Genomic DNA, 14,305 nt, shown 5'->3' with positions numbered 1-14,305 from the left:
CTACTGGTCCAGTCATCAGGGACAAACAGTCTACCAGGCGGACAGCGATCAGGCCTATCCACCTGAAACTCCTGCAAAGAGCGCCGCAGGTCTGGGGAGACAGCTGACAATATCACCCCATCCTTCAGGATGCCAGTAGGTTCGGAATCACCAGGCGAGTCAGGCTCAAAACTCCTAGAGAGGGCATCCGCCCTCACATTCTTAGACCCAGGCAGATATGAAACCACAAAGTTAAATCAGGAGAAAAACAACGACCAGCGCGCCTGTCTAGGATTCAGACGCCTGGCTGACTCAAGATAAATTAGATTCTTGTGGTCAGTCAAGACCACCACCTGGTGTCTAGCACCCTCAAGCCAATGACGCCACTCCTCAAATGCCCACTTCATGGCCAAGAGCTCCCGATTTCCAACATCATAATTTCGCTCAGCGGGCGAAAACTTTCGAGAGAAAAACGCACATGGTCTCATCACTGAGCAGTCAGGACCTTTCTGCGACAAAACTGCACCTGCTCCGATCTCGGAAGCATCTACTTCAACCTGGAAAGGGAGCAACACATCAGGCTGGCGCAACACAGGAGCAGAAGAAAAGCGGCGCTTAAGCTCCCGAAAGGCCTCCACAGCCGCAGAGGACCAATTAGCAACATCAGCACCCTTTTTGGTCAAATCAGTCAAAGGTTTAGCAATGGCAGAAAAACCCGCTATGAATCGGCGATAGAAATTAGCAAATCCCAAGAATTTCTGAAGACTCTTTAGAGAAGTAGGTTGTATCCAATCACAAATAGCCTGAACCTTAACAGGGTCCATCTCCATAGATGAAGGGGAAAAAATATATCCCAGAAATGAAATTCTCTGAACCCCAAAAATACACTTTGAGCCCTTTACAAAAAGAGAATTAGCTCGCAAAACCTGAAAAACTCTCCTGACCTGTTGAACATGAGATTCCCAGTCCTCCGAAAAAATCAGAATATCATCCAAATACACAATCATAAATTTATCCAGATATTCACGGAAAATATCGTGCATAAAGGACTGAAAAACGGAAGGGGCATTCGCGAGACCGAAAGGCATTACCAAATACTCAAAATGGCCTTCAGGCGTATTAAATGCGGTCTTCCACTCATCCCCCTGCTTAATCCGCACCAAATTATACGCACCACGTAGATCGATCTTAGTGAACCACTTAGCCCCCTTTATGCGAGCAAACAGATCAGTCAGTAAAGGTAACGGGTACTGGTATTTAACTGTAATCTTATTCAGAAGTCGATAGTCGATACAAGGTCTCAATGAACCATCCTTTTTACCCACAAAGAAAAACCCTGCCCCTAGAGGAGACAACGAGGGGCGAATATGACCCTTTTCCAAAGATTCTCTGATATACTCCCGCATAGCAGTATGTTCAGGTACAGACAAATTAAACAAGCGACCCTTAGGAAATTTACTACCGGGAATCAACTCAATAGCGCAGTCACACTCTCTGTGAGGAGGGAGAGAATCAATCTTAGGCTCCTGAAAGACATCATAAAAATCTGACAGAAATGCTGGGATCTCAGAGGGAGTAGATGAAGAAATGGGAACCAAAGGTGCATCCCCATGAATCCCCCGACATCCCCAGCTCAACACAGACATTGATCTCCAGTCCAAGACTGGATTATGAATTTGTAACCATGGTAATCCAAGTACTAAAACGTCATGTAGATTGTATAACACAAGGAAACGAATAATCTCCTGATGGTCTGGGGTAAGATGCATAGTCACTTGTGTCCAATATTGTGGTTTATTGCTAGCCAAAGGTGTAGAATCAATACCCTTTAGGGGAATAGAAACTTCCAGAGGCTCTAAATCAAACCCACAACGCTTGGCAAAGGACCAATCCATGAGACTCAGAGCGGCGCCAGAATCCACATAAGCATCCACAGTAACAGATGACAAAGTACAAATCAATGTCACGGACAAAAGAAATTTAGACTGCAAGGTACCCATAGAAAAAGATTTATCAACCTTTTTATCAACCTTTTTTATGCGTTTAGAGCATGCTGATATAACATGAGCTGGATCTCCACAGTAGAAGCACAACCCATTTTTGCGCCTGTAATTCTGTCGTTCGCCTCTAGACAAAACACTATCGCATTGCATATGCTCTGGTGCCTTTTCAGAGGTCACCGCCAAATGGTGCACAGGTTTTTGCTCAGAAGATACCGCCATATGGTGCACAGATTTGCGCTCCCGTAAACGCCGATCAATCTGGATAGCCAATTTCATGGCATCATTCAGACCTGTAGGCACAGGGAACCCCACCATGACATCCTTCACGGCATCAGAGAGACCTTCTCTGAAATTAGCTGCTAGAGCGCACTCATTCCATTTAGTAAGCACCGACCATTTACGAAATTTTTGGCAATATATCTCAGCTTCATCTTGCCCTTGGGAAAGAGCCATCAAGGCTTTCTCAGCCAAAATCTCTAAATTAGGTTCTTCATAAAGCAACCCCAAAGCCAGAAAAAACGCATCTACATTTACTAACGCAGGATCCCCTGGCGACAATGCAAATGCCCAACTTTGTGGGTCACCCCGCAGTAGAGAAATAACAATTTTAACCTGTTGTGCAGGATCACCAGCAGAGTGAGATCTCAGAGACAAAAACAATTTACAATTCTCTCTGAAATTCAAAAAACGGGATCTGTCTCCGGTAAAAAATTCAGGCATAGGGATCTTAGGTTCAGACATTGGAGCACGTATAACAAAATCTTGTAAGTTCTGGACCTTTGTAGCCAGGTTATTCAGACCTGCAACCAAACTCTGTGGATCCATGATTCAAACAGGTGTAACCAAAGCCATTCAGAGATTAAGAGGAGAGGAAAAAAAAAAGGCTGAAGACTGCAGTTTAAGCAAGGAGTACAAATGAGCAAACTAGGGTACACTTTCCAAACACAGAAAAAAAAAAAACCTTTTCACATCCTTTCCTGCTTTAGTGCATAGTTTTAACACATTGCGGCCGGCCAAACTGTCATGATTACCCCAATGGCAGGGAAATAAAAATAACAAAACGGACTAGCTCTCGGGTGATGGAAACTAAAGTTGACCGTGACCTGAACCTGACACAACACTGGAAGTAGCCAGGGAGTGTTCCTACGATGCCCTAGACACCACGCGCCAGCCGGAGATCTAACTACCCCTATCAGAGGAATATACAGGCCTGCCTTACCTCCAGAGATGAACCCCAAAAGGAGATAGCAGCCCCCCACAGATATTGACGGTGAGTTCAGAGGAAAAGACATACGTAGGATGAACAGCAGATTTAGCACAGTGAGGTCCGCTTTCTAGATAGCAGAAGGATAGGAAAGAGTTACTTCACGGTCAACTTCAAAACACTACTCAAAAACACCATCCTGAAATTACTTTAAAACTCCAGTGACAACTCATGCCACTGGAGTGGCAATTTCAGTCCACAAGAGCTTCCAGCTACAGAGAGTCACATTGCAGCAAGCTGGACAAGAAATAGCATAAACTAGAAACAAAATTCAACTTAGCTGAACAGGAACTTGAGGCAGGAGAATGCAACAGAATGCTACTGATACATTGTTGGCCGGCATAGGACTAACAGCCAAGCAGCCTTAAATAGGAAACTCCCCTAATGGGTGGCAACAGGTGATCAGGGATAGAAGAAGGCAAATAAGTGGCACTACCATAAAACACCACCGGGGGAGCCCACAAACAGAATTCACAACAGACACCATCCTGAAGTCCCAGACCTTGATGACCTTGTTTAGAAGTTTCAGATCCATGATGGGATGCACTGTTCCGTCATTTTTCGGGACAATGAACAGGTTAGAGTAGAATCCTTCGAACCTCTCATTTTCTGGGACCGGAATAATGACCCGTCTTGGTGCAGTGAGTCGATGGCTCGGGCCCACGCTTGTGTTTTGGGGGGACAAGAGGGGAAGAATAGTATCAGGGGACGAGAAGAAAATTCTATTCTATATCCGGACGACACTAGATCCCTGACCCATTTATTGTGAATGACGGAGAGCCAGGCCTGACGAAATCAGAGTAGCCATCCGCATACCCTACCGACCAGATGATGTGACGAGTCATTGGGCTGAGAATCTATGGGCCCTACAGTAGATCCTTTAGTTCTGGACTTTTTATGTCGGCTCTTCCAGGATGGGCTGGGCTTATTTGAGACTTGGGAACCCCTGTCTCGACGTGGCGAGTGCCCCGATCTGGAAGGGGCAGTCTTAGTGGACCAACCAGGGTTGATGCGAAAGGACTGGAAATGAGTTTGTTGCTGGTGGTGAAAGGGTCATCTGGTCTTTTGGTGAGGGAGGAATTTGCTTTTCCCTCCTGTAGCGTCAGAGATAAGCTGATCCAGCTTCTGCCCAAATAAGCCACTGCTCTGATAAGGCAGAGAGGTTAAGGACTTTTTGGAGGCAGAGACAACTCACCATTCCCTAAGCCACAGAAACCCTTCTGATGGTGATGTCATTTGAGGCTGCCAATGCAGCGCAATTGGCAGCATCTAGGGAAGCGTGTACCACATAGTCTTTGGCCAGGGAAATCTGATTGGCCAATCCTGCTGCTTCCGGGGGAATGTTACCGTCTTGGATAGTTTTGGCCAGGGAATTCACCCAGGGGACCATTGCTTTGGCAAAAAGAGGGGGAGAGTGCGGAGCCTGAGGCTTCAAACACTGAGCGGGCCAGATTCTCTATCTGACTGTCCATCGGATTTTGAATTGAAGATCCATCTAGTAAAGACTAATGAGTTTTGGAGGTCAGACGAGACACAGGTGGATCAACTGGAGGGGATTCTGCCCACACCTTCCGGAGATCCGAGGAAAAGGGATATCTTGCTGCCTCAAGAAGTCTCTGTCCTGTGAAGGACACTCTCTATGCCTCTGAAGTATGTCCTGAAACTCGGGATGGTTGGTGAACATCTTATGCGGTTGTTTGGTCCTCCTAAAGGACACCACATGATACGGGACAGAGAAAGAGTCCTCGTCCACCTTCAGCGTTTGGTTGACGGTCTCAATGAGATTATCCACTGTCACTTGATACTCAGGCGAGTCCTGATTGAAAGACTTGTCAGAATCGCACTTTGAGCTCTGGTCGCTGCGGACCCCTGGTGGGGGGAGCGGGAAACAGAGCTTACGGATGCCAAGGCGCGAGAGGACCCAGGAGATGTACTATGGGCCCGTTTTTTACCTGTCCGAGTACTTTGTGTCTGAGAGCGTCCCCTGCTGGCCGATGAGTCCCATATAGAAGAGGACCCTTCTAAAAGAGGCAGACAGATGCCCTGACCCGTGGAGGGGTCCTGGAGTGACTCAATTGCCTTAGCCAGTGAGGCCATGGACTGCGACAGAGACAAGGCTCACTCTGGGGGCCTAGGCATGCTAGGTTCTGTAGCAGCCGAGGGCTCTTGAGCGCATTTTGGGTTGCAAGCCTTGCAGAGAGGATTACTCTGTTCCTGGGGTAACGAAAACTGACAGGAGGTACTGTACATGAGGCAAAGAAAACTGTATGGGTTTTAGTAGCCCTCCAGGATGTCTTAGAAAAAGACATGGTGCACACTCTTATGTTCTATCCCTGCTAAATGCCCCAATGAATGAGGGTAATATACTGGAAGGGGACAATGTAAACTAGTGCCCAGGAATGCAGCTCAGCTCCTACTCATGGTCCTTGTCCCAGTGAGGAGGTCCTCCCTTTGATAGAAATCTCGGTTGCATTGGAGGGCTCGCAGAGCAGAGGATCGTCCTGAAGGAAGATAATGGACACCAGGAGGAGGAAGATAAGATCGCGCTGAAAAGACACGCCAAGAAAGTGGGCGAAGGCAGCTGAAAGCATGTGAGCGAGTGGGTGGAGCTTCCGACTTGCAGCCTAGCAAAGGCCGAAGCCAGGAAGTAAATTTCCGAAGCCGGCCGGAACGTACCCGTCTGGGGAGCGCAGCACCACCAGGAGCCCTCCTGCGTGGATGTATACTGCAGAGGAGGCGCTAATCTTTCTTTATATTCACTTAGTGTCAGCCTCCTAGCGCCAGCAGCATACACCATGGTCTTGTGTCCAGCAATGAGGCGAAGGAGAAAGGTAAATTTATTTAAAAAAAACAAACTTGATAACATCACATTTGTAAAGACCTTATTTATAAAACTGTCTCACAATTTAAGTCATGGCACCGGCAAACCAAAATAGTAAAATATGCACAATAATATGGCATTCCCTCACTTCTGAGCTTTGCACTGTGACTGAAAAGTATTTTACAATTACACGTAGAGTATTGGCACACTCAGGAGAAATTGCACAACAAACTGAGGTCCATTTGTTCCTATTAGCCCTTATAAAAATTAAAAATTTGGAGAGAAAACAACATTTCAGTGTTAAAAAATGTTGTTATTATTCTTTCTTCACTGCCCAATGGTATAAAATTCACATGTGGTGCCAACCTACTCACTGCACCTCTAAATGAATTCATTTGGGGGGTATAGTTTGTAAAATGAGGTCACTTGTGAGGGGTTTCTGTTGCGGCACCTCAGGGGATCTGCCAGATTGACATGAAATCCTCAAACCATTCCAGCAAAATCTGAACTCCGACAAGACACTTCTTCCCTTCTGAGCTTTGCACTGTGCCTCAAAAGTAGTATTCCCCTACATATGGAATATCAGCGTACTCCGGAGAAATGGCACCAAAAATTATATGGTACATTTTCTCTTAAAAATTTAGGACAAAACCAATATTTTTAAGGGAAAAATGTATTTTTTCATTTTCAGGACTCACAGTTATAAAATTCTGTGAAGCACCTGTGTGTTCAAGGTGCTCACGACACATTTAAAGGGACTCTGTCACCTGAACTTGGAGGGAACAATTTCCAGCCATAGAGGCGGGGTTTTCGAGTGTTTGATTCACCCTTTCCTTACCCGCTGGCTGCATGTTGGCTGCAATATTGGATTGAAGTTCATTCTCTGTCCTCCATAGTACACGCCTGCGCAAGGCAATGGCTATGGCTGAAAACTGTTCCCTCCAAATTCAGGTGAGAGTCCCTTTAAATAAGTTCCTAGAGGGATAGAATTTCCAAAATAGGGTCACTTGTTGGGGTTTCCACTGTTTAGGTACATCAGGGCTCTGAAAACACGACATGGCCTTGCTCCCAAACAGTAGTTTTCCACCATATATGGGGTATTGGCGCACTCAGTAGAAATTGCAAAACAAATTGTAAGGTCCATTTTCTCCTGTTACACTTGTGAAATTGAAAATTTTAGGACTGAGTCAACATTTTGATGGGAAAAAGTTAAATTTTAATGTTTTCCTTCTTTTATTTCATTGCTTTAATTCATGTGAAGCACCTGAAGGGTTAATAAACTAATTGAATGTAGTTTTGAGCATTTTAAGGGGTTCCGTTTTTAGAATGGTGTCACTTTTGGGTATTTTCTGTTATATAGGCCCCTGAAAGTCACTTCAAATGTGTTGTGGTCCTGAAAAAAAATTGGTTTTGTAAATTTTGATGGAAAAATGAGAAATCGCTGCTCAACTTTTAACCCTTATAACTTCCTAACCAAAAAAAGTATGGTTCAAAAATGGGGTGATGTCAAGTTGACATGAGGGAAATGTTATTTATTAACTACCGTATATACTCGAGTATAAGCCGAGATTTTCAGCCCAAATAAATGGGCTGAAAGTGCCCCTCTCAGCTTATACTCGAGTCATGGAAGGCGGGGGGATCGGCGGGTGAGGGGGAGCGACGCCTGTCAAATACTCACCTGCTCCGGCGCTCCTGACGCGGTCCCTTCATGTCCCACGGTGTTCGGCGCGGCAGCTTCTTCCCCTCTTCAGCGGTCACGTGGTACCGCTCATTAAAGTAATGAATATGGACTCCACTCCCACAGGGGTGGAGCCGCATATTCATTACTGTAATGAGCGGTACCATGTGACCGCTCACTACAGGAAGAAGCTGCCACGCCGAACACCATGGGACATGCAGAGACCGCGTCAATAGCGCCAGAGCAGGTGAGCATGTCATATTTACCTTCCTTCGTTCCACCGACTGTTGTGAATTCCGTTCTTGGGCTCCATCCTGTGGTTACGAATGGTATTTTTGGGAGTTCTGCTCTTGGGCTCCCTCTGGTGGTTTCGAGTGGAACTTAGCAGCTGCTTTCACTAATCGGTTCCCTGGCCTTGTTATTTAACTGGGTTCTAGTCTGTAGTCGATGCCAGCTGTCAATGTTTTCCTGTTGGATTCAGTCCTCTCCTGGAAGTTCTCTGTTGGCCAGTCCATTTCAGCTTAAGATAAGTTCTGCTAGTTCTTGGGTGTTTCCCTGCTTTTGACCTTCTGTTCAAGTTTAAAGGGCCACTGTCACCCCCCTCCAGCCGTTATAAACTAAAAGAGCCACCTTGTGCAGCAGTAATGCTGCAGTCTAACAAGGTGGCTCTTTTAGTTTTTGATTAAGTTATTACCTCAATAAAGCGATTTGAAAATTGTCCACAAAGACCAGCTATTGTACCGGGAGGCGGTCCGAAGCGTCCTGTATGAATCCCCCAACGGCCGTCACTCTTCTCTTCAGGGGCGCTGGTTTCCGCCCCCTGAGCGCTGTTATCTTCTGAAATCCGGCGCTTGCGCTGTTCTTTCCTGCCTGGGGCCTGCGCAGTGTTTACTGTGAGTCACAGCACAGACGCAGGGTGCGTGACTGCACCTGTGCCGGCAGTGCGGCCGCCCTGTTACTGAATCCCCGCCCCGCACTGTGTTATTCATTATGCACAGTGCGGGGCGGGGATTCAGTAACAGGGCGGCCGCACTGCCGGCACAGGCGCAGTCAGGCACCCTGCGTCTGTGCTGTGACTCACAGTAAACACTGCGCAGGCCCCAGGCAGGAAAGAACAGCGCAAGCGCCGGATTTCAGAAGATAACAGTGCTCAGGGGGCGGAAACCAGCGCCCCTGAAGAGAAGAGTGACGGCCGTTGGGGGATTCATACAGGACGCTTCGGACCGCCTCCCGGTACAATAGCTGGTCTTTGTGGACAATTTTCAAATCGCTTTATTGAGGTAATAACTTAATCAAAAACTAAAAGAGCCACCTTGTTAGACTGCAGCATTACTGCTGCACAAGGTGGCTCTTTTAGTTTATAACGGCTGGAGGGGGTGACAGTGGCCCTTTAAGTAATGTCTCTTTTGTCCAGCTTGTCATTATGAAATATTCCGGCTAGTTGGAAGCTCTGGGGTAGCAGATTTGCTCCTCCACACCGTGAGTCGGTGTGGAGGTTATTTTTGTAAACTCTGCGTGGATATTTAGTTTTTTATACTGACCGCACAGTAGCCTTTTCTATCTCTGTCTATTTAGATAGTATTGGCCTCCTTTGCTAAAATCTAGTTTCATTTCTGAGTTTGTCATTTCCCTCTCCACTCACCGTCAATATTTGTGGGGGGCTATCTTTCCTTTTGGGGGTTTCTCTGAGGCGAGATAGTTTTCCGTTTCCATCTTCAGGGGTAGTTAGTTCTTAGGCTGTGAAGAGGCGTCTAGGCAGAGATAGGACCGTCCCACGGCTATTTCTAGTGTTGGTGTTAGGAGTAGGGATTGCGGTCAGTAAAGCTACCACCTCCTCAGAGCTTGTACATTATTTGTTTTACCCACCAGGTCATTTCAGTGCTGCTCCGTAATCACCAGGTCATAACAGTGATTGCTGTCGGTGGAGCTGCCACGTCCTCTGAGCGTGTCCATGATTGGTTTTACCCACCAGGTCATCTCAGTGCTACTCCGTAATCACCAGGTCATAACAACCGACGCTCCGCCTTCCCGTCCTCTTGCTGTGACTGTTCAGGTCAGAGGGCATGATGACGTACTAGTGTGCGCGCCGCCCTCTGCCTGAATAGTCAGTGCGGAGAGACGGGACGCTGAGGAGCAGCGGGCATCGACGAGATGTTAGTATGTCATTTTTTTTTTTTTTTTAGTGCAGCAGCAGCACAATGTGGCACAATGTTATATGGAGCGTCTATGGGGCCATACTGAACTGCATGGAGCATTATATGGGGCATCTATGGGGGCATAACTGCATGGAGCATTATATGGGGCATATATGGGGCATCTATGGGGCCACAACTGCATGGAGCATTATATGGGGCATTATATGGGGCATCTATGGTGCCATAACTGCATGGAGCATTATACGGGGCATCTATGGGGCCATATCTGCATGGAGCATTATATGGAGCATCTATGGGACCATAATGAACTGCATGGCGCATTATATGGGGCATCTATGGTGCCATAACTGCATGGAGCACTATATGGAGCATCTATGGGGCCATAAAGAACTGATGGAGCATTATATGGGGCATCTATGGGGCCACAACTGCATGGAGCATTATATGGGGCATCTATGGGGCCATAACTGCATTGAGCATTATATGGGGCATCTATGGGGCCATAACTGCATGGAGCATTATATGGGGCATCTATGGGGCCATAACTGCATTGAGCATTATATGGGGCATCTATGGGGCCATAACTGCATGGAGCATTATATGGGGCATCTTTGGGGTCACAACTGCATGGAGCATTATATGGGGCATCTATGGGGCCATAACTGCATGGAGCATTATATGGAGCATCTATGGGGCCATAAAGAAGTGCATGGAGCATTATATGGGGCATATTTGTATATGGAGCATTATATGGGGCTCCTGATTCAATATGGATATTCAAAAACACTTAACCTACTGATGTCTCAATTAATTTTACTTTTATTGGTATCTATTTTTATTTTTGTCATTTACCGGTAGCTGCTGCATTTCCCACCCTAGGCTTATACTCGAGTCAATAATTTTTCCCAGTTTTTTGTTGCAAAATTAGGGGGGTCGGCTTATACTCGAATATATACGGTATGTTGTGTGGTATAACTTTCTAGTTTAAGAGCTTATAAACTAAAAGTTTGACAATTGCAAAATTTTCAAATTTTTCTCCAAAATATTGACCAATAATTACCTCTAACATAAAGTACAATGTGTCACAGAAAAACACTCATTAGCATTATTGGGATACTTTGAGGCGTTCCAGTTATTACCATATAAAGTGTCACTGGTCAGAACTGTAAGGGTATGTTCCCACGGTCAGTGAATGCTGCGGGTTGGACGCTCCGTACATCCGTAGCAGCCAGATGTTACAGCATAGTGGATGGGAATTCAAGAAATCCCATCTCCACTATGTGATCAGAGACGCCCGTGGCATCTCTGTGTAAACGGACATGTGGCGCGTCTTTCCAGACCGCAGCATGTCTATTTATGTTGCTGAGACGCTCAGTCTCCGAAGCGTAAATTACCCATAGACTATCATAACATGCGGTAAACCTGCATTATCTTTATAGTATCCCCTGTAGACTGTGAGCCCTTGCGGGCAGGGTCCTCTCTCCTCCTGTACTTGTGTGTGCCTTGTTTTACTCATGTTTATTGTACTTACTTGTCTATATTTGCCCCGTTCACATTTAAAGCGCAATGGAATAAATAGCGCTATAAAAATGTATAATAATAATAATAGTCGCATGCGTAGTGCCAGAATGCAGCTTACTACACGTGTGAACTAATTTAAATAATGTCTTACCTTGTGCCACAGCTGGAACTTCGCATCCACTGCAGTTCTTGCTCTGAGCTCAGCTGACCGCGAGAACTGCCGTGCACGTGACTGCCGGGGTTATCTCCGGTCACTTGCCAAGTTCTCAGTCAGCTGATCGTGAGAACTACAGTGCAGGTGACCGCCGGAGACCAAGTTATCTCTGATGGTCATCTACAAGCTCCGTTGTGTCTAGGTGTCAGGCTGGATGGTGGCATAATGCCACCGGTCAGCCAAAGGCATCCAGATGTAGCAGAGCAGAACTCATCCTGAGACAGTCTGTATATCTTTTCGGCGGACAGGTAAGGATATTGTTGCTTTTTTAATTTTAATTCTCTTACAGGAGATCGAGGACTTCAGGGAATTAGAGGAGGTCATATGGTTTAATTTAGAATATTAAAAGGAGTCTGTGTCATTTTTTCAATTAAAGGACTTTATTCTGGCCGTGTCTTTACTTACCATATAACTATAGTATTAGTAATAGATAGGTTTCTTATAGACGCTTCTCCATTACTAAGCAATCACAAGTATTACCCGCTTGCCACCGCTACAGGGCAAGTGGGAAGAGCCGGGTAAAGTGCCACAATTGGTGAATCTTTGGATGTGCCAGTTGTGGGGTGGCTGCAGGTTGAAATTTTTAAGGCTGGTGAGGGCCATAATCCATGACCCTTGCCAGCCTGAGAATACCGGGCCGCAGCTGTCTGCTTTTTCCTTGGCTGGTTAACAAATATAGGGGGACCACACACACTATTTCTTTTGACGGGGATCCCACTTTTTTGCCAACCATCCAAGGTAAGCAGACTACTGCAGCCTGGTATTATCAGGCTGGTAAGGTTCATGGATATTGGATCCTTACCAGCCTGAAATACCAGTCCCAGTAGTCTGCTTTACTCTGGCTGGTTAACAAATATAGGGGAACCCCACGACATTTTTTATTATTTATTAAACAGGGGGCTTCCTTGCTTTCCTCCACTTCCTGTGTCGTGTACTTCTGGCTGTGTCACAAGATTCACCATTATGTAAATTAGTACACATGCATAGTAAGCTGCGCTACCGCACTTAATACGCATGATTAGGAAGATAATGCGGTTTTACTGCAACTAATGAAAGTGTATGGGTAATTTACGCAGCAGAGACTAAGCGTCTCCACTACATAGACATGCTTCGGTCTGGAAAGACGCACCACATGTCCGTCTCCGCAGGGAAGCCGCGGGCATCAGTGAGCACATAGTGGGTATGAGATTTCTTTAATTCCATCCACTATGCTATAACATCTGGCCGCTGCAGGTTGGATGCTACAGAAGTACCCAGTGTCCAACCTGCAGCGTTTACTGACCGTGGGAACATACCCGAATATATCTGCTAACAGGAAATTTTTTTTCCTTCCCAAAAGCAAACTTTCAATAGCTTTATTTCAAGTTACAAATAAAAACGCAGGCAATGACATGGCCATATTCACACGAAGCTGAAAGCCCACCCTAAGGCCGGGGTCACACTTGCAAATTAAATGCGAGTCTCTCTCGCATCAAGTCCTGGCACTGCCGCCGGCACTCGGGACCAGAGCGTGCGGCTGCATAGAAATCCATGCAGGGCCCGCTCCGGAGGCAGTGCCGGGTATTGATGTGAGAGACTCCTGCTGAACTCACAAGTGTGACCCCGGCCTAAGGAGAATGCTCAGCAATGACTGCCAGAGGGGGACGGGGACCGACTGCCTCAGAATATGGGGATTTTACCAAACATATGTGATTACCTGAGGGAGAACACACATTACATAAGGGTCCAAAAGAGCCGAACCACCCGGTATTAGTACTGAAGGGGTTACTGCCCCCGCCCAGTAATGGGGAATCTCCAGCACCTACCTCCACCTGCAGAGCCGCACACCACATATATGGCTGCTCTGTGCGCACAGGACCTGTGATGAGGTCACAGGAGGGGAGGAGTCAGGGGTCACATGATCAGGGGCCTCAGTGTATGCAGGACTCTGCTGTGCTGATTGTCATGGTGCTGGATGAGGGGAAGTTTCTGTGTGGGGTCAGGAGGGGTTTATAGTGTGGATGTAGCAGAGCTGTGTGTACGAGGTGTACGGAGCGGAGCCGTGTGTGTACGAGGTGTACGGAGCGGAGCCGTGTGTGTACGAGGTGTACGGAGCAGAGCCGTGTGTGTACGAGGTGTACGGAGCGGAGCCGTGTGTGTACGAGGTGTACGGAGCAGAGCTGTGTGTGTACGAGGTGTACGGAGCGGAGCCGTGTGTGTACAAGGTGTACGGAGCAGAGCCGTGTGTGTACAAGGTGTACGGAGCGGAGCCGTGTGTGTACGAGGTGTACGGAGCGGAGCCGTGTGTGTACGAGGTGTACGGAGCGGAGCCGCGTGTGTACGAGGTGTACGGAGCGGAGCCGCGTGTGTACGAGGTGTACGGAGCGGAGCCGCGTGTGTACGAGGTGTACGGAGCGGAGCCGCGTGTGTATGAAGGAACCGCAGGTAAAAAAGGATGCAGGGACAAAAAGGAGCCAGAAAGCAAGTAACGTTTTTAACTTTCCTTTAACTTCCAACCCAACAAAGATAACAACAGTTTTCCACGCAGGGAACTTAAGTACAAGATCACAATTTCACAGTAAATCCTATCTACTATATAGACGCCCTGAACTATACCCGCGGAACGCGACAGCGCCTCACTAGTGACCCCCAAACGAGAAAAGTCAACAAAGTTCACTTATCAGCGCTGT

General features: G+C 46.9%; 1 protein-coding gene across 1 annotated transcript in view; it reads right to left on the bottom strand.

Moving 5' to 3' along the window:
• LOC143768177 (uncharacterized) overlaps positions 1-13,479 on the bottom strand; it is a 381,688-nt gene extending 368,209 nt beyond the window's left edge. Inside the window, exon 1 of the mRNA XM_077256867.1 lies at positions 13,442-13,479. Within this exon, the coding sequence (XP_077112982.1) occupies positions 13,442-13,468 (27 nt within the window). The 5' untranslated portion in view covers positions 13,469-13,479. The remainder of the gene's footprint in view (positions 1-13,441) is intronic.
• Between the last annotated feature and the right edge of the window lie 826 nt (positions 13,480-14,305).

The sequence above is a fragment of the Ranitomeya variabilis genome, chromosome 4 (assembly GCF_051348905.1).
Source record: "Ranitomeya variabilis isolate aRanVar5 chromosome 4, aRanVar5.hap1, whole genome shotgun sequence".
In the NCBI taxonomy this organism is placed as follows: domain Eukaryota; kingdom Metazoa; phylum Chordata; class Amphibia; order Anura; family Dendrobatidae; genus Ranitomeya; species Ranitomeya variabilis.
This window is presented reverse-complemented; position numbering and strand designations above follow the sequence as displayed.